Below are 24982 nucleotides of genomic sequence, written 5' to 3'. Positions count from 1 at the left end.
CATACAGGACAGTTAAACTGAAATGTTCAAGCTAGCGAAGAGATTTGTATAGCAAAAAAATGGTGCCGAGGTTTCACTTTTCATTTCAGTTTCATTTATTTCATGTCTATAAGCCTGTTGGCAATTTAGCCACAGGCAGTAAACCAAATCTAATATGTAACAACATTACATGCACATGCCATTCTATATGCTAACAAAGTGACAAAATATGCAATAAGCAGGCAAGCAATGGGACATGAGATAAGCAACCACTATAAAAGAAACTGTAAGAACTATTTTAACATGGACATTGCTAACCGAATGGAATTGCTGAAATTGTTAAGTCTTTTATTATAAGTCTATGACGTGTCTACTTTTATATTATTCATTAATTTGGGTAATGCGCTAAATACTGGAAACAGCTTTTTGATTAGTAGCTAGTGATGAATCATGAAATTCCTTCCCTTGTTAGCACAGCATGCATTTTGTATGTGTGTGTGTTAGTGAAGGTGTATCCATATATCTTAGATGCTAAAAAAGAAACTTATGTCAGCTAAACCTAAACTTGTATTAAATGAGTGATCAAACACTTCATTGACACAACTACACATTTCTGTTGGCTTGCTGTTTCAATGGGCATTTTAAAAGTCTATTTTCTTTTCAATTTGTAAAAATTTAATCATAATGAATTTTTTTAAAATAAATTTTGGAAAGTTTAAAATTTGGGTAGGGGGAGAAAAATTAAGGTTTAAGTGAAGACCTGCGTTGCCACAAGTTATTGCCCCTTTTACAACCATTTATTGGTTGATTGGTCAAAGCCTTAATTATTCACAAAATGATGATCAGTACGAATAATGATGTGCCATGAATATCAATATATTGGTACAAACATGATAAAAGTATATAACCGCAATATAGTTGCTCCAAAACTGAGGGAGTATAGTATGACAAAGCAAAGAATATACAAAAGCTGCAAAAAATTAGCATTTTATCCTAACATAGACTTATCACACTCATGGCAACCCCATGCATTCACCTCTCAGAATTGGACATGTTTTCACTTCCATAAATACACTGCAGCTCTACAAAACTCCATTCTTATATGAGCTGCAAGGTAGAAAGTCTCCACTCACAAAAATCCTCAAGATTCATCTTTTCCAGCAAAAGCAAGCATTAAAAAATGAATGTTTTATGATCACATTAGGGCGGTCACGTAAAACCAGTAATCGTCTCTCGCGCGAGCGCAGGTGTGTTTGTGTTTATGCGGGTGGGCGGCACTGCCCTCACCTGCAAGCACATCTCGTTCGTGGACGAGATTCTCGCTCTTCCAAAATGGCGTCTCGTAGCCATGTGGACGTGAATGAAAGACGACTTCGACCTATCTATGGTCAGTGATAAGATAGTGTACAATACCAATAACAGAAAACGATATAAACGAAATATTTACTCGGTTTCGACTAAAAATAAATTGAACAATTGCTCATTGTAGAAACTGTTGTGGTTGAAACTCAATTCCCTTGAGTCATTAGTGACGGGTTTTCTGTCCATTTTGACACTTTCTCCGAGCAAAGTGCCTTATTTACATTGTATTTCGCCTAACGGTGATTGAAGTTGTTCTATGCATAAAATAAAGTAACACTGACCCTTTTGTTTCCTTATCTTGTAGTCAGATGTCCTTGCATATTCTTGTTCCAAAACAAATTTAAATAAAAAAGCCCAGTTGTGTAGACTTAACGGACTACATATTATAACCCTCTAATATGCAGTGATCATCAAGAGATGAAGTAGACAAGCGGCTATAGATGATTTTTATTTACGTATTATAATTTTACTGCTGACTATCACGTAACGTTTACTTTCATCTTAAGACGGCTATTTGCATTTTACAAGACAGCCCAAGAAAACAGTTTTGAAAGACAATCGGTTGTTGACGAGGTCACGAATACGCACAATTGTCAAAAGCTTGACATTTGATCTGGAGGCACAATCAGAGCCTTTAGCTTTTGCTTTGGTATTAAATCCCATGTGACAGTCATTTGTATAAAAATAAAGCATTCTCCAATCTTGTAAATGATTGAACCACAAGACTATAATCTGATTTCTCTGCACAGTTTCTTGTAAATACATAATTATGTAAGCCTTATGTACACTTTATCTATTTTCTGCATTGTTATTACAATGCTGTTATCTAATTTGAATTGTCATTGCTGACTGCTGAATATATTTACTGGTTGACATTTTGAGACATAAACATCATTCAAAATGGGCGGCTGACAGAGGTTATATGATTTGACAAGTTTCAGCATTGGCACAATATTATCATCATGTTCTTCGTTTGTTTTTGTTTTTTTTTTTTTGTCTGTGTGTCCCTGATTTACCAAAGGTGAATACAATTCTGACTGTAAATATACATTTTTTCTTTTAATGTAGATAGTTTTCCATAAATTTTTGTTGAAAACAAAGTGTGTATTTAACTCGAGGACTTGTTTCATGCTAGGCAAGTTCACCTTTGTGTATATACAAGCGGATATATCTGTGGCTTTAGCACAAAACATTTAATCTTCGGGTGGTGGGGGTAGGGGTGCTCATAGTAGAGCTAATAGAAAACAGATATACACTTTTCCACCAATATAAATTTATGTTTTGAGACATGCCAGGATATCTTTACAACTCAATTATGATGGATATCTGGCATTTAATGCTCATTTTATTTATTTAGAGTATTTTATAAAATATTTCATTTTTTATATTAATAGAATTTTTTTTGTTTTCAGATTGTTTAGACAACGGCAACAATCGCAAGGCTATCCAGGAAGCAGATAAAGTGCTTAAAAAGCAGAAGGATTTTCAATGTGCAAAGGTAATTGAATAAGTTGTAATTAAAGATGGATTGTAGTACAGTGGAACCTCGGCTAGCCAACGCCTTTGATAGCGAGCATTTCGGATAACAACCAAAAATTTCATTAAAAATTTGCACCGGATACCAAACAAAATTCAGATACCGAACAGTCAAGTCACTCACAAAGGACTGACCAACATCTCAGACCAAGCATTACTCCCGCTTGAAACGCAGTTACAATTGGTCGTTCGTTATCTTTATCTGTGCACCTTTTATTTAGTGATTTTTGTGCTTTATTTTAATAATATAGCCCTCAATCATGGCTCCAAAGAAGATTAAGAGCATTAGTAGCAAGGGAATGAAAAGGAAGCGCCCAACAATTCACTTGAAAGAGAAAATGATTTCAAAGTATGAAGGAGGCATGCATGTGTCGGGTATCGCTGCCAAATACGGCATGTCAAAGTCGACAGTCTCGACTTAAAGAAGCTAATGTTTCAAAAGGAGTAAGTACTTTAACAAAACGAAGGCCTCAAATAATGGAAGAAGTAGAAAAGTTGTTGCTTGTGTATATAAAGGAGAAATAGAAGGTGCTAGCATCAGTGAGTCATTCATTTGTGAGAAGGCGCTGACAATCGATGAAGATTTGCAGAAGAAAACCCCAGGGACAAGTGCTGCTTTATAGTTTGTAACTTTCATATATTAGCAAGTCAACAGGGGCTGGGAACCAATGAAATTTATTTCCTTTATTTCTTATGGGGAAAATTGTTTCGGATACCGAACATTTCGGGTACCGACCAACTTTCCAGAATGGATTGTGATCGTTAGCTGAGGTTCCACTGTAAAATGGTGATGATAGTATAGCAATGCTGGTAATACAAAACTTCATGTCCTCTGTCTGTGTGTGTGTGTGGGGGTATGGGATATTACTTGAAACTGAGGCTTTTTAGGCTGACATCCTTTTCCTGTGCCTTTTGATGCATACGCTTTAATGTGGAGTAGAACTTCTACTAGAAAGTGACTGGTTGAAGGCTTGGGATTATGGTTGGAAAACACAGAAATGTTTCTTTGAGTTCAATTGTCCTGCATGCTGCAACTTAGAAATAAAGAACCACTGCACTCAGTATTTCGTGGGACTATTTACATTGGTTGTTTAATTTTTGTAAAATTATTTGTTAAGTTACATGTTTTGTTTGTTTATTCTATTACATGCAGACAGAAAAGTGTAATGCTTTATTTCTTATGGTTCTGTTAGTACTTGTATTGTAGTTCAGCATATCAGCAATTTCTTTTATCTAGAACCCATAGTAACCCTGCGCTTGTCATTGTCATATGGTTCTGTTTTGTTTTTTTTACATGTAGGACAATGACAAAGGTATTTTATTTGTGTCATTGGCCAATGTTTTAGTTTTTTCCCACTAACCTGTGGTTATGCCATGTAACTCCTTACCTCTACCTTTCTTTCATATTCCTTCTGCAGGTGCTTAAAGCTTTAGCACTGCTGAGGTTAGGGCGGCAAGATGAAAGCTCAGTTTTGCTACAAGAGGTACATGAACAGCACCCAGTTGATGAACCCACTCTTCAGGCTATGTCTATCTGCTATAGGGAGGTGCACAAATGTGAGGAGAGAGTTTAGGATGCCTTTTTAAAAGTTATTTTAGTAAATATTGAAGTAAAGAGTTTTATGATCTTTCCCTTTTGCCATTCTTAAATAGCTTAAATAGCTTGATAATAAAAGTATCAAAGTCACTGTTAATCTTTCTTGTCCCAATTTTTTTTTAACTAACTCAAGGTATTGGAACTGTTTTTAAAATGAAGACCCCAGAGATAGTCCTTTTCCATGTGTTCTGAGTCATGTTTTACTGAATGAAGAGCAAGCCATATATAAATGGGATTTTGAAAAGGTGAACATGATGACCTGGTAGGTGGAAGTTTGAAGCCTACTTATAAAATAGAAAATATAACAGAGGGTTCAATATTTTCCAGTGGAGGCCATAGCAGACATGTATGAGAATGCCTATAAGGCTCGACCAGACAATGAAGAAGTTCTGTCTGCTCTCTTTATGGCGCATGTAAGACTGGGAAACTATAAAAAACAACATCAAACAGCAATGGCATTGCACAAGCTGCGGCCACAGAAAAACCCTTACTACTTCTGGGCAGTAATGTCAAACGTCATGCAGGCTAGTTTTCCATTTATTATATTTTATTTATGTTTTTAATAAGTATTTTAGGGATGTTGGCTACCCCAAGAGGAGAATGTTTGTGCATGCATATCTGCTAATGTCAAGAATTAAGCACTTACTCCCAGGTTATTTTAAATAAAACTAGTCATGTAATAAATCTGTAAAATTTTAACGGGATTTTTTTTTCCTTTTTGATTTTACATAACCACAAATTACCTTTTTGTCCTGAATGACCTTACAGGCTCACAGTGATAGTAAGCTTGCCAAGACCATGTACCTACCTCTGGCTGAGCGTATGACCAAAAAATACATTGAAGAAGGCAAGATTGATGCAGAAGCAGGTAAATCTCTGCTACAAGTCTTTGAGATTTCCAAGTTCACATAAAATTTTTAATGTTTTCCTTTTTCCCTTGATTTGGTTTTTTTCTTAAAAGGCCAAACCTTTCAAGGGTGGTAAAAAATGGGTTCCATTCAGGTGTGGAGAGGTTCATTTCCAAATCTTCATCAGAACAGATTTTAAACGAATTTTTTTTTTTTAAAGAAAAAAAGGAGCTTGTAGATCCTGCAGATGAGACTTCCATGTTTAGGGAAGGTAATTTGGAATCACCAGAAAAAGATGGATAGTCTACTCAGCTTAGTCCTCTATTAAGTAATTGTTGCTTTCATTGATTGCCTTTAGTTGAGTGACTGTATCTTGATCTCTTATATGTCCATTTGAGCAGAGGTGCTGTTGTACTTGATGGTCCTTGAGCTGCAGGAGAAGTGGCAAGAAGCTGTTGAGTTGTTAGAAGGACCCCTTGGTGGTAAGCAGGCTTTTCTTTTAATAGGATGGTAAGCAAGTTTTTTTTTGGCACCGGATATTATAAACATTTTCTTTATGGCTATCTAGTCATTGCAATATTTTTTGGAGGGAAGGGGAACCAGTCAGGCATTGTAAAAATTTCAATAAAGTTTGAGGGGTAATGGGGTGGGAAATAAGAGACTTCCTGGAATGTATAAAATTCCGTTGATTATACATCTATCATATTTTTTCCCCTACGAGACAAAATGCTGCTCTCGGACACGTTTTCATGTTCACATGCATGTACGCATACACTAGCTACCTCACTTTTGCATCTACTTGCCTAGTGCAGGTCAAGCTGGTAAAAGGGTCTTATTTGCAAGCTAATGTTTATTTTTTAATGCTGCACAGAACGAGTTGTCAGTGAGTTAAATCAACGTGCCACAAAGCTTGCAGAACTTCATTGCAAGCTTGGAAACTGGGAAAAAGCCAACGTTTTATACAGAAATCTTCTCAAAGAAAAGTAAGGTGACCTCTTATCATGACAAAGTTCAGGGCTGCTGTTGAATGTTAAGTGAACAACTTCCAGGTAGTTGTGATGCTTAATTAAAATTATCGAATAAATACATTATTACAGATTTAATTGTCAGGAAAGATTAAGATCCTTGTGTTTATATATATTGTTGCAGTCCAGACCACTGGAAGCACTGGCTGAAGTATTTGAACACAGTTTTTCAACTCATAGATACAGGATATGCCCAGCCTTCATGTAGCAAAGAGGGGTAAGACATCTTTTCACAAGCAGTTAGCTTGAACATCTCCAGATCACTGTTCATTGTAGAGTAATACTCTTTCTGGTATTAAACTGGCTTGATATTTCTGCAATAGAATGTATTCTAGACTGGTGTAACATGCAGCCATGTCCAGTATGAGGATTTAGTGCAGTGTAATGTGCTAAAATATCTTATTACTGTTAATACAACTGAATGCCAGCTTGATGTAAACTTTTTCCTTTTTTCGTATGTCAGGGTCTTGATTCTTGGATTCTTGATTCTTGGGCAGGTAGTTCTTCTCCTAAAATTTGAAAGGCCATCTTAAGACCATATCAAGAATAGTTTAGGTATTAAAGGGAGGTATAGGTGTATTAGCATATATGAGGATGAAACTTTTTTCTCTTTTATGTAAACAGGTGTTATGTACTCTTGTAGGATATAAGTTCAGATTGTTAATGTATCATGGATGGTAATGTGGTGAACAAAGGGAAACTCCATCTTAATATCTGTGTGCATATATGTGTGTGTGTGTGTGTTGGGGGATCCATGTGGATTGGTGTCTGTCTGGAAATGCAACTCAGTGATGGGGACAGAACAGACAAGGTGGACTGTAGCTTAGAGGAAGTGATGGAATTCATTAACCAGCAAACAAAACAGAACAAAGGAGGAATATTGCTGAGAGGTCCATATCTTGCCCAAATGGAGCTGGTTCGAATCCTACAGGAGAGGAGATCTGAACTGCTGAAATTGGCTGGTATGTCATGGTTTGATACTTTATTTTTATCTTGTTTTGTTATTTATTGTTTGGAATTGGTAGACGACATGGCCATAGAAGGTAATAGGCTACATTTGCTCTTTAACCATTGATTGTGATGTGGTCCACTGGTCAGATGAGGAACAGCTATAGGACACAGCAAAACCTGTTCACCAGTTTTTTTGTTTGTCCAGTAAGAAAGAGAAAAGAAGGGGAAAAAAATGTACATGAAAATTTTCATTTCTTTCTTAGGCATACACAGCAACTTATTAACTCTTTCCTTACAGTTCCCACAGTTCAGTTGCGAATGTCTTCATAGCTGTATATTTCATTTGCATTGATATACCCATATCGAATGAGTGTACATATGTTTACAGTTGTTGAGCAGTTATATGTTTGGACAGTAGCTTATGGTTTATGGTAAGATCTTGCCAAACATAATTTCTTTCCTGAGGTGATAATACATTCTTTACAAGATGCTCTGTGACAGATTTTGTCACAAATTTGACATATTAATGTAAATGTGAATAAAATCAAGTATCTACAGCTGAGTGGGTGTGTCTTTTTATGTGTTACATATTAGTATGCAAATTTTGCAGGTCCACCAAGTGAACTTTTCCAGCAGTATTTTGAACTGTTTGGCAGCAAGCCATGCTGTGCAGCAGATCTCAAAATGTATTTTTGTCTTCTAACTCCTGAAGAGCTGCAAGCTGTGAGTAGTATGCTTATTATAAACTTGTTATAGCTATGAAAATGTGATTTTCCTTCTAAAGGTCTTCTTTCCGCAGTATCTTTGCTCCAGTTAAGTATGACCTGCATCTAATTTTACTATGATCTATAGACAGAAATTACATTCTTCGGTAGAAGTTCAGTTTGTGAGAGCATGAACCAGATCTGACTGTAAAGACACTAGGTTATCAGAAATAAGACCCGTCAGTGGGATCAGTGGGACACATACTGTCATCAGCAAATCCTTAGGAAGGCACCTCACATCCTCTGTATTTCTGATCATGTGTTGGCATGAGCGTTTTCATTCTTGCAGTCTGGCTGTAGACATGCAATGGCTGTGTGCAGAACCAATCACCGCAATTCATTTATTCCACATGCCATTTACTTCATAAACTTCATAAACTTTACTGACTGTGATCTTGTACTAGCCTGAGGTGATCTAAGGTCACCAACTGTATCCACTGTTGCTGGGAATGTGTGTGTGTGAGACAGAGAGAGAGGTTATTACAACATGTATAGGTATGTATTATCTAGTACGAGCACTATCTTGAATTCTCCTTGTAGATGAATAAAGTTGTATTTAAGATAAGATAAAACTTTATTTGTCCCAGAGGCCAATTCTGGTGCAGCTCAATCAAAATGGTGATAATTAATGATGTCAGTTTTTGAGCAACAGAGCCAGCACTAAACTGTTGAAATGAATGACTTTTGCTGCTGGAGGGGGAAGGGTGTTGTGGTACATTGTCCATCTACCATCATCAGTATAATGAACATGTAATTAATATATAATTAACACATAATTTCGACTGTTTCTATCTTCAGCTTATAGACAAGTTTACAGACTCATTGGAGCTGTCTGACAAATCTCCCACTTATGCAAGTGAAGTGAGTGCATTACTTGTGTTACAGTATTTAAGAATGACTTAAGCCTGGACTTTCATTTGTTGGGTGAAGCTGTGAAGGGGTTGTTGGTAGCTTTCTTATTTCAACTGTTTTTTACGATGTTAATGAAAAAGCACAACAGTTTGTAGCTAAACATTCTGTCATGGTGACGAATAAGGATGGTTGGTTATGAGGAATCTAAAAACTAGAACCATTTTAATTCAGATAAATATTTCCTGGCTTATTATCTTCTTGGGAGTCAAGAACTGGTAGAAAATACTAGACGTTTGCAAATTATTAGTATTTTGGGGTTTTTTGGGGAGTGGATTAATAATGATAGATATGTTTACCAATGTTCCGGTATGTCATAGGTCTCACTATCTTGTTGCATGGTCACTATGTAGTACCAAGTAAATGTTAAACACTAGGATTCAATCTTCTTTGTATTGTCCCAGATGGGGTTATCCCAACTTGCTACCTCAATTCCAGCTGTCCGCTCCCAATTGGTCAGACTTGATGTGTGCCAACTACCTTGTTTCTGCTGTATCTTGGATAACCGAGTGTGGCCAGTGAAGTCTCTTGCTATGTAACATGTTTGCAGTACCAACTGCCTGTCCTGTTCTGTATTACCTTGTGAAGTTTGCCACTCCTTCTACCAAGGACATGGTATAGGTGGTCAAAACTGAATTGTGACGAGAAAATAAACATTAATGCCTAGACCCTTTACACTGAGTGACAGCGGTTCCACGGCACCACTACATTCTTCCTAAGAGAGAGAGAGCGGTGTAGCAATGCAGTGTGGTTTGTTGGTACCCTCCCCCTCCAGTCTGGACTGTGGATGTCCAAGTGTTGTCTAGTGCAGTGGTTCTCAAAGTATTTTGGACCGCGGACAACTTTACTTAAGTAAAAAATATGGCGGACCACCAAGGCTTAAAAATCACTCTGCACTATGAATTTCAAATTTAAATTACCGCATTTGTTTCATTACAATTCAAAACTAAATGTCCTTTTGTGACAGTAGTATAGTAATAAGTTGACATAAAACTACGTATACCTCGTTATTTGTAATTAAAATGTTAATGCGAGGAATGCATCACTTTAAACATCACTTTGCTGACTTATGACGACTGTCAGCCGATGACCACCTGACTTATGCCCGCGGACCACACTGACAATGACAATGACAATGACAATTCTTTATTAACGAGGGGTAAAATAAGCAAATGAGCGCTTTTTTCCACTTAGCCCTCGCCCTTTTCAGGGAAGGAAATTAACTATATAAATGAATTAATTAAGCATTAAATATAAAAAGATAATAAGCACAGAGAAGGGTGGATATGTACATAGTGATGGTTAAAGAAGAGATTAGCATATATTCACACCTGGAGTTGGTAGGAATCTAGAGGGCTTATCTATATATCTTGAACGTATTGAGATAGATGGCGTCGAAAGCAGGTCAGGAGTGCAATTGTTTGAGATGGAGAGGGAGGCTGTTCCATAGCGCACTCCTGAGAATTGCAGACTTGATTTGAAGAGGTCTAGTCTAGAAAGGGAATATTCAGTTTTGGGAAGGTTCTAGAGTTATTGGAGGAAAATAGTAGAGAGAGTCTTGGCGATAGTTTACCCGTCAGTATTTTATACATGAAAATGCATTTGTTAAATTTGAGTCTTTTTAAGAGGAAGGACGTAGAGAGGTGAAGTCACGTGGTCTAATTTCGGTTTTAGCAGGACGGCTTTGATTGCTCGCCTCTGAACACTAGCTAGAGGTTTCATGGAGGATCCACTAGCGGAGTCCCAGAGGGTAGAGGCATAGTCAATGACTGATTGGATGTGGTGGTGTAGAAGAGTTTTCTTGTGTGAGTGTCAAGGAAATGTTTGATTCTGGACAGCTGGTAGACTTTTTTGGAGATGTTTTACTTGTGGTGGAAATATGTTGGGACCACGATAAGTTGTTGTCAATGGTAACATAAGTTTATGGACCTGTACTTCAGTTATTGACTGAGCGCCGATTTGGATAGTAGGAAATGGGGTAGCTATTGTCTTTTCTGTCTGGTTGTTAGAAGCATGACTTCAGTTTTCTGGGGGTGAGGGACTCAGTTGGAGCTCGTCGGCGCTCAGCTGTAGGATGGAAGCGAAGCGTGTATTGGTGGTGTCGTCTGCAAACATCACAGGATTGGGATATATGGAGAGGAAGATCGTTTATGTATATGGAGAAAAGCAGGGGTCCTAGTACTGACCTTGAGGGACACCGAATTTAACTTCAAGGGGATCAGACAGTTGGTTGTTTACAGCAACTCTCTGAGTTCGATTGTCAAGAAAGGAGATAAGGAGTTCCTACATAGAGTTAGTTTTCTGATAAGCAGATTGTGATCTATGACATCAAAGGCTTTGGCAAAGTCAACAAATAAGGCGGCAGAGAAAAGATTATCATTAATATTATTTAGCCATTGTTCCACCATAGATGTAAGTGCAGTGTGGCAAGAGTGATGGGGCCTAAAGCCGGATTGGTTTGTATGGAGGAGTTCATACCTTAGAAGGTGCTCTTGTAGGTGTTTGTGGATGTGTTTTTCTAAGGGTTTTGAGAACCACTGGTCTAGTGCACTTCTTCATTTAGATAATTTGGAGTAGAAGGTATATGTATTGAACAGCATTCACAATATGTTCATCCTGAAAAGCAGTGCTGTTTCCTTCTATGCATGGTGCTTCGTTCACAGCTGCACAGTCATTGGCCGGTGGCTTAACCCACCCTAAATTAATGTGCCATCAAGGCAACAGGAAGGGGTGGAAGTTGATTTGCTTTAGTCACCTTTGCTAACAGGTTTTCTTTCTTTCTGTGTGTGCATACGTGTTCATTGTGTTCATGTAGTTGCATTTGTTGCCTTGCGTATTTACCTTAATGGCTTCCTTTATATTGTTTTTCTTCCATGACAGAAGATAGGGTAGACATTACATCACTGACTTTGCAGCTGCATAAGTCTATCATTCATCTAACTGATGTGAATTTCTCTCCCAGAGCAGATTTATTGGCTCAGTGGCCATGAGGTTCAAGCTGTGATAACTAGCCTTGGATTCTTATGGAATGTAGCCCTGTAAGACATTAAGGCAATAGGCTGGCATTCAGATTCTACGTTGGCTAACGCACTGTTCCCTAGAGACAGTAGGCACTGTGTCTGCAGCACAGCATGTTGCCTGCAGTATAGCTCGGCCAGCCTTCCCTGCCTCTGTTTCTCAATAACTCAGCTTACTGTGGCCTTGCGTTATGCTGCCCGGCTGGAACTGAGGTATATTAAATTTTCTTCATGTTGTTTACCACACACCCCACCTTTCTTTGTTTTTCTCCATATAGCATTCTGGGACAGTACGAAGAGGAAATGCCATTTATCATGGTATAATTCATTTGGTAAATATTCAAAGAAAGGAATTGTACCATAAATAGTATTTTTTTATATTTCAGCCCAAGCATATATGTAGGCACATTACAGTGCTGCAATTGTCACGATGTGCGGGTGTCTATGCCAGACAGTCTGTTGAAGAATTGTTGAATGTATCAAAAGATCTCATACTACGTTATCGTAAAGGATTGGAGTTTGGTAAGACTGTTATTGACTGACTGCAACACCTTTATTTCTATTTGAAAGACATGGTTTATTTATTGCTCAATTTAATTTATAGTTGTCTGTGAAGAAGGATGAGGGTAGTTACTGATTTAAAATTATTAAATCACTAAGCTTGTCTTTGTTTCTTTATTCTGTCATTTTGAAAAGAGTTGCTTTCTTAGGTTATCGAAACGTGTCATTTTGTGCAATGATTTATGAAACAGCACTGGGAAACAGTGGATTTAAAACAGATAAGTGTTTTAAAAATCTTATGACATGGTGGATCAAATTTAACAGATTCTTGGCCAATTATTTATAGCTGGTTACAGAAGCTCTGTTTACATTTTCAGGTAAAGACCTTTTGTCTACAGACCTTCAGCCTTCTGATCCCTACTTATTATTTGCTGCTTATCTATTGGTCGATCTTTGGCAGCGAACAGGTGAGAATCCTTCTCCCCATCACCATCCCTTCTCAAAATGTGAGACAACAAATGTTTTGATGACAAATAATTTCCATATATGCATGTTATCATGCTTGAATTGTATCATTTGTTTATGTTCCTACAGGGAGGTTCTATCTCTTTTGAATGATTTATTAATTCAAGTGAGATGATACATTACTAAATAATAAGAAATGGCTTGTATCACACAGCATCACAACTATTGCAGGTCACACTCTCAGCACTGATCAGTGGTAATAAGAAATGACTTTAAAAACATTGGCTAGCAAAAAATAATGATAATAGGCTATTATACAAAACACATTAAATGTCAACGAGTACATATATCTAATCAGATACTACGTAAAACTGAATTGCCTTAATGTAAAACTATAAGAAAATGAGTACAAAAGATCAACGAATTTTTAAACAAATGTGTTTTCAGTGTTTAATACTGCCCTTTACTCCTGTCACTACAGAGACATCCTAGAAAACTAGTGTATAGCAATATTTCTGTTAATTTTATTTTTGCTTCATAAAGAGAAAAGACTGAGCTTTCGGTGTGTTTGTGTCTGTGTGCATGAATGTGTTGGCTGTGTGTAAATGTATGTGACAATATATATGGTAGGGCAAGAACGATATCTTTGGCAGGCTGTGGTGCAATTGGAATTGGGAGTTCGTCGCAGTCCAGCAAACTTTCAGTTCAAGTTGCTTCTCATGCGCTTATATGTTGAGATGGGTAAGACTTTTCTCTTTTAGTGTAGCCATGAGTTTCACAGATCAAATCCATGTAGAGGCTGTTTTCACATTTGCATATTTTTCTTTTCTTTTTTTTTCCTTTTAAGTTTTAACTGAAAGTTCTTGGAGTCACCTTGTTATCTTTTACTCCTTAAAAAAGATAAACATTAAAACAAGAACCCCACAAAAGGAAAAAGGAAAAATTCAGATGATACCAAAAATGTTGGCCATAATATTGAACTAAATGGACAGGAAATAGTCTTTTAAAGTCAGTGTCAATTAAGTTTACAAAAGAAAAGAAAAAAAGATATTGCAGATCATCTGTAGCAGTCTAATTCATACTGTAGCATTATGGGGACAGTATAATGTCTTTTTTCAGGTGCCTTTGGGCCTTGCCCCCCCTTGTGGAATGGAATGGACATGAAACACATTATGAATGATTCATTAGGGTAAGGAGAATAAATATAAGATTGTTTTATTGTAAATGCTTCTATCATTTAAAGACTAACCCAAGTGAAAAATTAATTTTAAATTGGTGGGCTTAGGTCATGAAAAGCTACTTGTTCTTAAAATGTGAGCAAACTCATAACTCGTGGATCAGTGCATTTCTTACTAGTCAAGACTTCAATAAATGTTGCTTGCTGATTGGGAAATCCCCTCATCAGCATATACTAAAGCTGTTGCAGTGGCTGTAGTCTTCAGTGATGTCTGAAGATCTTATTTAGACCAGTCCAGGTGTGCTTTTCTAAAATAAATTAGAATTTCAGCACGCATTTGTGTAACAAACTAATAACAGCTATGCATTTGGTAAACTAACTTTCACTTTGTTTAGGCTAACAAAATTTCTGTGGGAATAATTTCTGGGAATTTTTGTGACTTTTCTCAGTATATTTAGGCTTAATTCAAATATTTTTAGATGATATTCTTTTAGAGCCGAAGTTTAGAAACACACTACTGATAAAAAAAAAAATCTCAAGCAATTTAAACTATTTTTTTCTAAAATCTGATGGCTACATTACTTAACTCTCAAATTTTTTCCATAGCTTTGAATGTTGTGAGAGACAACTGTGACGAGAAGTTACTTGTTCCAGAAATCTGCATGAATTTTAGGTATTAACTTGAATTTGATTATAAGGTCTTACGTATGTAATGTACTTAGTGCATCATAGTTATGGTTGTCTTTAGGAAAAAAAGCTTACTAGTCTAAATGTATGTAAAATCTCCGTCACACTACAGATATTTTGTATCCAATCATGTGGGTCGCCTTGGGCATTTTCTGGCTGCCTTGTGCTATGTTTGGAACAATGCTGCGTTTTTTCTCCGTCAATCATAAAGAGGTAAGTTATTATTAAACATGCTCTTCTATCTCATTCTCCATATTTTCATCCTCTTCCATTTGTGTGCACAGACATAGGCATGCAAACGCTCATACTTTATCTACCCCCACACCCTCTCTCTGTCACACAAATATGCACAAAGACTGATAGAGCCATGAGAAAAGATGTGTGACAGCATTGTTGTAATGTGAAATAAATAAAATATTTGACCTTGTGTTTCCTTCTACCAAAAAACAAAAGAGCAGGTTTAACAGTGGTTATGTTGTATGTAAGTCTAGTGTGTGGATTTATACTTAAGCTAGTTTTTCATTTATTTATTTATCAGAGGTGACTTTATTAAGACTTTTGTTAAAGCTGTTTTTCTTTGAACATTTAGACCACAGAATACTTGTTGGCATCATACAAGTATGGATCTTTTGGAAAGGTAAGATTAGCTTATCTCTAATTAATTGTAGAGGTATATACAGAATTTTTAAACTTAAGAGAAAAAAGTTTTGATGTACAAATGAGCTTTAAGTTTATTTTATCAATCATGCTACATTTTTTAAATTATTTGAATTCTGCAAAAACAAAGTATATTTTAAGCAACTAAAATGAAACAAAACCTAAGTACTTTAACGTGGATTAATCTCATAGCCAATGAAATAAACCTCAGGTGAAGGGGTGCACCCATCTCATATTGATCACATTGTGAATTCATTGTTGTGATGACAGAACAGCTGACAAACCCCAAGTTCTAGCTGCTGGACAGAAATATTTTGAGCTATGTTTCTTGTGTTTTACTTTTCTAGATTCGGGAGTTTGTTGACTTCCGTGAAAAGTTGCAGAGATCATTTCAGTATAAAAGTGCAGCAACTGAGCGGCTGCTGCTTGACTTGATTCTGGAGACTAATAGCCACACTGGAACAGAGCAAATGTTAACCTACATTGAAGTTGATCCCAGTAAAGGTGAGTGCTGCATGCCTGTCTCTATTTCAGAATATACGCTTCACTTTTCTGTAAGTCTGAAAAAAAAATCAGATTTTTTGAGTGAAAAAGATATTAAGTGAAAAAGTATTAGATTTAATCATTTTGTAAGCAAAGCGCTATTTATTTTATGCGAATGGAAAAATAAAATATCCTCGGTGCCTCTTGTTTTAATTAAAAAAGTTAAGTAAAGATATTATTTAGAAAGATATAGAATTATACATGATGATGTGAATGGATGTCATTTACTGTGGAACCCATACACTGAACTATTGCTATAAACACTGGGGAATGTCCACTTTCTTCCTTCCTCTTTCTCTCTTTCTTTTTTCCACCTGACATTTCCTTCCTCTGCTTATCTATCTTTTGTGAGCTGAAAGAATGTGTTGGAAAGGTGTTTTGAATAAGGTGTAAAATATTAAACTCTGCATATGTGTGTTGATTGCATTGAATAACCTTTTTTTTTTTCAGGAAAGTGGAGGGAGGGTGGAATGCCTCTGTGTAGATGAAGTTGTAGCTGAGGTTAAGATTAAGAAATGTGAGCTTTAATTTGGCTTCTTGGTTTTGATCCACAGAGAGATTTGTGCTGAGTGAGCTGAGTGATAATCGTGATTTCAGCGTAATGACCTGCTGGGACCCTCCCTCTCAGTAAGTAAAATGTGGAATTTGTCTAAGAGCTCCATAGGGGAATTGATAGAAATAGCTCCATTCAAATGCTTTAAAGTGGGTGGAAGGATGGGTTTGCAAATAAAAAAGAAAATAAAACAAATAGAAGAAAATAATCCAGCATAAATAATGAAGATTCAGCGTAGATTGGTTTCTATTAGTACTGTCAACAGCCTCGTCTTTCCTTCATGAGTATTCTAAACATCTTAAAATAACTATATTTAGATTTCCGTCATATCCTTTACATTACTCTCTTGACAGCTGAATGAGAGTTATTTTAAACAGAGTGTGTCAACTGTTGCTGTCTTTGATTGCATCAAGACTCACTTGTCTTTAGCCCTTAACAAGATGTAATGCCCAAAGTATAATAGACGGAAAAAAAAGGCAAGAACAGTATATGTAGCTAAAGGAACTTGTATTGGTTTTTGAAGTTGTGTTAGAAGCCATTAACAGTTCTGTAATTTTTGTCCAGATTCAGGATAAGGGATCAGGAGATGTCCTTCAAAGAAGAGGTAAGTACAAAAGCTGCAAGTATAAACATTTATGTTTTATAATTTATAATTTTATCATTTTCCTCTTCTTTCTAACAGGCACATTTGCATGTATGCTCATGCAATTGCATGAACACATACACTGGGAAAGGGGTGAGGTGGTCATGAAGACAAAAAAGGGGATGCAGATAAAATGAAAAAGACACTTTCTGAACAAAGGCAACAGCTTTTAAAAAATAGTCTTTTACCATTCAGATAGCCTGGCTACACTGCAGAGATCTGATATTGCGCATACTCGTGGCGGCAGTCATGGCTGGCAGGGAGGCCACTCAGAGTACCCGTAATGGCACAGCTCATGGGGACAGTCACCAGCCAGACCTCACTAATGGCACCAATGATGCGCCAAATCTGGCGGGTATGGCACGTGTTGTCCGAGAACTTCTGCCCAGATTTGTCAACCACACAGATGCTTGCAGCAAAGAGTTTGCTGATCCCAGAATTGTGAGTTTTAAAGTAGTCATTGGCTAATAAACTAATCCATTGTGGAAAACAAGCTTTTTGAAAATATCACAGAGGGTATGTAACTGAAAGAATAGCTACTTGGAACATTTATTATAATTTTTCTATAATTTTCCCAAAGGGAAAACTCTGCATAAAGAATTAGGGTGACACAGTTAATTTACCAGGGAAAATAGAAGACTGAAGAAGAGGTTGTGTTCCCTCACATGCTGTAGACACTGAATCACTGACAGTTCCATGTCACCAGGCCAAGAGATGGTTAAACTGTAAACAAGCAATAGTGATCAGACAGACCAATAGTGATAGGAATGAATTTTGAAAAATAGTGTAGATTAGAGATGAATTTATTATCAAAATTTTTTTGTGTTTTCCAGTATTCTTTGCAAGGACCATTCAGGACACGTCTGTCAGCCTACCTTGAGGGAAAACATCACATACTATTCGCTCGGGTGGTTGAATGCTTCCTTATAATTTATGACCTGCAAGACAATGGGCTAAGTAGGTATCAAGGTTAATTGGGGAACTTTCATATTTTTTTAATGTTAACACACATGAAAGCTCACTTTGAAAATATTTGAGAAGAAATTTTCATGGCTGACACATCATGGCACTGCATGAGAACAATCCTTTTCAATAAAAGATTAAAAGGAAAGAACTTGGATTGTGCAGATTCTTGCACAGTCATAATTATTAGTGTTATCAGATGTTAACAATTTAGGTTTCTTACATTTCTTGATAAAATAACTTTATTAATAGTATTTAATTCAAGATATATTCTCTTTCTTCTGCAACAGAAATGTCCATCCATGTATTCACAAACACACTCGGCACAAAATTGAATGCTTTTCCTTTTAACAAGTCACTTGAAATAATCTTTTCCAAACTATGTACTGTCAACAGGCAACCCAGACAACAAAGATAGTGAAATTCTGAAGACACCAGTGACGGACATCTTGCAGAGTAAGCACCATGTTATGTCAAACATTTTCTAGACTTTTAAATCTTGGCTTAAGCTTACTTTTGAACAAATTCACATTTTTTTCTTTTATATTTATTTTTTTTAAAAGTTCAGCTGTTTCCTTTTCATCCACCTTATTACAAGTGAAGATAAATGACAGAGCAGTGAACTAGAAAATACTGAAGTGGCAAATAAGTAAACAAATAAAAAGAGTTCAAATTCATACTAGGAAATTTTGATTAAATTTGTGATTTGTTGACCACTCTCTGTATGGTGTCTTTCCTTTCCCAGCTCTGGTGGAGCGGTCCAAGTGCAGCCTTGTGAAAGAAGAGGATGGCCATGCCTCTATCAATGTGGCTCTCTTTGAACACTTGGTCATGAGCACAGAGGTAAGTACCTACACTTCTCTGCTGTTTACCCAAAAGCAGGACGTGGTCCCCACTGACAGCTTTCATTGCCATAAATTTTGGACTATAAATCACAACTTTTTTCCCCCAGTTTTCAACCCTGCAGCCTAAACAGCGTTGCAGATTTTCCTGGATATTTCAGACTCTGATTAATTTTTCGAGGATTTCCATGTTAAAATGTTAACTGTTAATGTTGTTACAATGTTAACTGTTCACTTTTTAAAATCAAAAGCCACGTACATTTGAAACATTCAAATTGTTTGCTAAAGCACTTACCCTCATCATGCCAAACACAAGACGAAATGCCTACATTGCAGCTTTCAAGTTGTATGCTTATTTGTGAGAAATGTAGAGATTTTTTATATAAAAAAAATTAGTGGGTGCTGCTTATGTACAGGTGCACTCAATTGACCGAAATTTACAGTACACACATCCGTGTGCTTGCATGAATACGTGCAATTGGTACTTACATATCCTTTGTTTATTTTTATCCAGTCTATATCATACATATCAACTTTGATGGGGGTATGCAGTCACCTACTAAAGCCCCTCAAGGCTGCTTGGTCCAAGCAGACACGAAAGAAGAAGGGACAGAAAGCTCCAGAGGTAAGCACGTTGGCCTTGTTGCGGGCAAACTTTTGTTGCAAGGATTTACTTGTAATTTTTTTTTTTTTATGGTTAGATACCTTGTTGGTTTGATTAGCAATGTGTGCAGATTAGTACTATTCAGTCTTGTCATGTCCCCACGTTCCTTCTTCTTTTCATTTTTATTGCGATTATTCCCTTGATTACTATCCAGTTGTGTAATTGTATTGTTCTCTTTGCTTATTATATGGATATTATTATTTGATTACACAGCTGAGCTCTGTTTACTACTCAAACCTATCTGCAGGTGATGTTCTTAATACCTGTGTGACTTAGTATGATTATTAGTTCTATGATCATTACTACAGAGTACTGCTTATTTCGTAGGATAATTAGTAGTGTGTCATTAAATAGGCAACTGATTAGTGTATATTTACAGTAAACTGTAAAACTGGTTTTTGCTATAATGAGCATTACTCTAACAGCAGTTTGCTTAGAGTGAACTTTGACATTATAATAAAGTTGTACTTACTTTGTTTGGTTTTTTTTTTTAAACTGATGCTTTTGCACATCTTGCATAATATTTTATTTGAAAATTGAATATTTGACACTGAATAAGTAAGTGAAGTTTTTTTTTTACTGGCATTGCAGGCAACACCATTAAATGTATAAGTAGCCCATTTTTGTGTAGAACTAAATTTTACAGGACTGTGGCATCATATGAAGTTAAGCTTCATAACATGGAAATGATTTTATTTTCCTAGTGCAGGAAGGTTATTCTTGTTTGATTGTTTTGGTTGACAGCAGCCGGCAGTGTTTGACAAGTTCACAGCACTTATTGAGGAGCTGCAAGCTGCTGCCAAATCCCTGCATCATGCAGCCACACAGTTTGATCCTGTCTTCATGGCACTTGACCTGAGTGCCCTGTCTCTGACAGAGTCTCTTACAGACACAGAGGTATGACTGTTATTTACAGCATGACAGCAGCATGACAAATGTATTTGTCTATTTCACACATATGACACTTGCCATTGACAGTCTAGGACACAGCAAAATGACACTTGTCATTTATAGTCTGACATGAGAGGTATAAAACTAAGTACTTTGCTTTCAATATTACCATTTGTTTTATGCTCATCTGTATGCACACACACACAAAATACATCCATTTCTTTCCCCCACCTCCAATCTCTGATGATGACATTTTTTTTTCCTTGTTTATGGCAAACTTCATTGCTGTTGTAAGATTTCATTACTTAAATATTATTCAGTATTATACTTCATTTTATAATAATTGCTAGTATTTCATATAGATGCGGAAATGCTAACATTGCTATATTATGTTACAGGAAGAAAAGCTTTGCGAGAAAGCTGTGTGGAGTAAAGTGGAACGCAGCTTTCAGCAGTCCTCACATGAAATCTGTGAACTGCTGCATAATAAGTTGCAGTACTTGCACACCTGTCACATCTAACTGTAGGACAGCAGTGGATGAGATCAGAGTTGTGGGCTTTGCCTGCCACCCGTGATCCTTCCCTTATATTATCCTCCTTCGTCTCATCACAAGGCAACCTGTTTATGATGAACGTGACAGAATTTCTGGACTGACTTTTTGTTTCAGATGGTACCAACTTTTCTGTCAGCACCCATTTGAGACCTGAAGGACTTTTTTTTAGCTCTGACTCTGAAGGAATGTGTGTGTTTGTGTGCGCACATGTTTAGGCACATGCGTGTGCAAATGAGGGAATGAAGAGTAAAGAAAGTGCACTAAGGCTCATCTGCATTCATCAGCACAATTTTTTTTCCCAAGATGCTTCCTGATTTCAGATTTATGAGGTAGTCCGTCATTTTCAGTGGGGTTAAAGTGTACAGATAATAATTTTACACCAGGAATCTGATGTATTAATATGAGTAAATTTTTTTTTTTGTTGTTGTTTTTTTTTTGGTATAATGAAAAAGAATGATCCCGTGAGCTCTTACCAGCCCAAGCTCTCATCAGAGTGAGTGTCGAGATCACCATGTGATCATCCATTTTCTATCTCAACCATCTTCTGCCTCCTTTCTGGAATTCCTCCCTTGCCTCCAAATGCACATTGTTGCAGCAGTGCTTGTTGGAGGTTGTGTTTTCCATAGGATTGTTAAAGTCTAGGTACCTCTTCAGTGTCCATTTATTTAGAGTCAAATCATTGAGTTGTAGACATGTCAGAAACATGTACCAGCTTTAACCTTTTAAAATAAAACACAAACTGTATCTTAGTAATTTGTTTCCTGGCCAATTATTGTTTGTTCTTGTTCAGAAAATACAGTCGCACATGTTAGTGTAACTTCAACCCTGAAATAGAGGCAACAATATTTGTGGATGTTTTGGTTGTTGGTAGGAATAAGAAACCTGATTTTGCAACCATTGTCCCTGCACCCAGACCATCATAACAAAGCACGGCCAGTCAACCATCATGAAGTTCTTCGAGTGTTTTTCTTCTTTAACTTTTGTGTCTGAAACATATTTTGTAAATGAATTAAATCCTTCAGCTAGCGATATAAAAAATTCTCAAGATTTTTTTCTTGATAGATTCTGGATAGTCACAATTATTGTTGCAGATAAGTTTCTGATAAAACAATGCTTGCTTCAAACTGCTTTTTGTGCAAGACTCTATTACCACACACTAATGCACACCAAAGACAAAGCATTGTCGCTGTGGGGGCAGAAACTGCACTGTGAGTGTGTCAACAGTTGCAAAGGATATGTACCCTAAATGGTAATAATTTGTAGATGTTGATGGTAGACAAATGGCTGACAGGAATACATGTTGCCTGATCGGTAACCAGTTAGGTGTCTTCCAAATTGTGCATGAATTGACTGATTAAAATAGAAATCCTTTAGAAGGTTTTTGAATTTTTTCCCCCATTAGAGTTATGTTTAGTCTGAAATATCTTAAGTGAGGACTACACCACATATGTATAATAATGAAGGGAACTGGGATGTCTTCACTTATTTTTGTTAAATAAGGTGGTTTTTTTAAGGAATTACACATTTACTGGAAAAATACATTGCTGCTATATATGCAAAAGTGCCTGCATTAATGTGCACAAGTGCTTGTGGATGTACAGACTTGTTTGCATGTTATTACTTGTTCATACATATGTTGACTGACACTGCATATGTACACACAAAGTATTCTAGAAAAAAAGATGGTCTGTACTTTTAGTAAATGCAAAAGCAGTGCTGACTGTTTGTTCTTATCACAGACTGGCATCTGTGGTAACTGGTCAGTTAACATAACATGTTATGAACATCTGTAGCTAATTTTACAATGGGAGGGAGAAGGCCACAGTTTGAGAAGCATAGCAACATGGTTCTTGCTTGGTGTGTACACAGGGTGTGCATGCAGTTCATGTGCTTGTGGCTATATGTGTTATATACCTGTGTGTGTGAGAGAGAGAGAGTCTGTATCATGGAGGATTAAAACTGGTAAAACTCCTACAGATATAAATACAGCACTGGCTCTTTCAGTCCCTTTTTTCCCCTTCATTGCTCATTTTCTCTTTCAACATATTAAAAATTAAACTTGTTTGTGACTGGTCAGAACTGCATATAGAATTGTTTTTAGTCATATAATGTTTATAAATAATACACAGTCAAATTGAATATGTTATTACAATAGTAGTAATAATAATGTGCACATGTAGTTCAGAAGGGGAAGAAGAGACATTATTGTAAAACTGTGGCTTTAAGGAAGAACTTTATGTAGTGTACACAGCTTGAATTGCAGTCCTTTGGGCTGCTTTTCATTAACATGGCTTTATATAGCAGAATCATTTTCATCATATCTGATCTTGAGACATAATAGTGCCGGTTTTTCTCATTCTTTTCAAACCATAAAACATTTTACAAGATAAAAACAAGAATGAGCAAGTATTAGCAGGGAACACGCTAACTGCTGTTTTTTCTTTGGCAGCATATAAAGTATGTAAGCTTGTGTTTTTGCATGAGTGTGTGTGTGTTAAATACCTACTCAAGAATGTTGGTGCAATCATTCTGCTTAAAATGCAGGTAGGAGGATTTGTTTATCAGCAATGAGAGGACAAGATTAGTGTTCTTTCGCTTATTTCTTTCTCTCTTTCTTCCCTCCCCAGCACCGAGTGCCCCTTCTGAATGGCCAGTCTTAATTAAGCTCGATTTCTCCAGCAGAAGAAACTAATATTGTAGAGGTGTGTGATATAGTACAAAATATTTTGAAATTACTCATCCACAATTGTTTTATCATAATCACAATAATGCTGTCTCCTCACACTAGCTAATAATAAGATTAATCAGGATACCCATTGAACCTAATACCATAGGCAAAGCTAGGCTTGCTACAAAGGAGACCGATTTAAAACTAGTTAAAAGTAAATTATAATTATGTGTGTTCTAATGTGTACACATGTATAGTACCAGGAACCTACAGGACAAATGGACGCTTTTCCTCTCTGCACTCTCAGCGTGATCACTTGTGTTCTGGCATGCAGAATTTTACAAAAAAAATTTTCCAAGCATCATTTGTATCATTGGTATGTATTTTGGTGTGATTTCCAATGTCTGAAACAGCAGGTGTATGGTTCATTATGGCATATGAGTAACCATTGGCATGTTGATGTTTGAGAGTCACAGAGTGGAAAATGAGTTATGTCTTATTTAATGTGAAGCAAGTGTGTATCTGTAGGATGATGTTTTGTACTATACCACAATGGCACCGAACACTCTGTTTTACTAGCATGTTGTTGGTGTATTCAGCTGTTTGTTTGTACACCAGGTGTAGAAAGAGTTTACCTCACAGAACAGATGGTACCTTGTTGGTTACCTGTGCTACTGTTTGGAGTTTGCTTCCTGCGTAGTGATTCAGGTCGACGTGTTTAAAGATTACTGAAGCAGCGTGCAGTTTTGTGTACATCATTTATGAATACATTTTTACAAAGTGGAGTTTTTTCCCTTAAAGGATTATGTAGGTTCATGTGTGCAAGTGTGTGCCCGGGAAAGCTGTTTGAATGAAATCTAAAATTAATGTTAAGAATTTAGAAGATGGCCCAAGACATACCTGTGCAGCATGAACACACAAAAAAAAAAAAGTCATTTTGAACATGATTTGTAATGCTGTGCGTTAAAAACTTCTCGCAGTGTGGACATGTTAGTTCTGAGAAGATGGGTGTCATGATGCATTATTGTAAGCTTGCATAAGCACACAGCCATGCATGCCCACAAAATAATATGTTTAATACTGGAAAAGAACTTGGTGTAAGAAGAGAGAGCAGGGGTTGGTGGGATGGATATCTGTTTTAGATAAGTCAAAGTGTCGATCGTGATGAACCAGGATCCTTCAGTAA

At 36.7% G+C, this 24982-nt stretch overlaps 1 protein-coding gene across 1 annotated transcript; it reads left to right on the top strand.

Moving 5' to 3' along the window:
- The first annotated feature begins 66 nt into the window (after positions 1 to 66).
- LOC112561009 (N-alpha-acetyltransferase 25, NatB auxiliary subunit-like) lies at positions 67 to 24581 on the top strand. Its single transcript, XM_025233128.1, is given in 28 exon segments — positions 67 to 1366; positions 2754 to 2839; positions 4296 to 4434; positions 4802 to 4998; positions 5243 to 5342; positions 5724 to 5804; positions 6194 to 6305; positions 6472 to 6564; positions 7137 to 7309; positions 7909 to 8021; positions 8861 to 8923; positions 12375 to 12510; positions 12867 to 12956; positions 13585 to 13695; positions 14074 to 14143; positions 14931 to 14979; positions 14981 to 15031; positions 15408 to 15455; positions 15823 to 15979; positions 16573 to 16645; positions 17136 to 17175; positions 17410 to 17655; positions 18048 to 18171; positions 18574 to 18633; positions 18923 to 19020; positions 19534 to 19644; positions 20428 to 20580; positions 20973 to 24581. Coding segments are annotated over 28 exon segments (3258 nt in total). The 5' UTR covers positions 67 to 1005; the 3' UTR covers positions 21096 to 24581.
- Positions 24582 to 24982: the final 401 nt, after the last annotated feature.

Source organism: Pomacea canaliculata, linkage group LG4 (genome assembly GCF_003073045.1).
Source record: "Pomacea canaliculata isolate SZHN2017 linkage group LG4, ASM307304v1, whole genome shotgun sequence".
In the NCBI taxonomy this organism is placed as follows: domain Eukaryota; kingdom Metazoa; phylum Mollusca; class Gastropoda; order Architaenioglossa; family Ampullariidae; genus Pomacea; species Pomacea canaliculata.
Note: the sequence above shows the minus strand (reverse complement) of the source record. Positions and strands in the feature narration are given on the sequence as shown.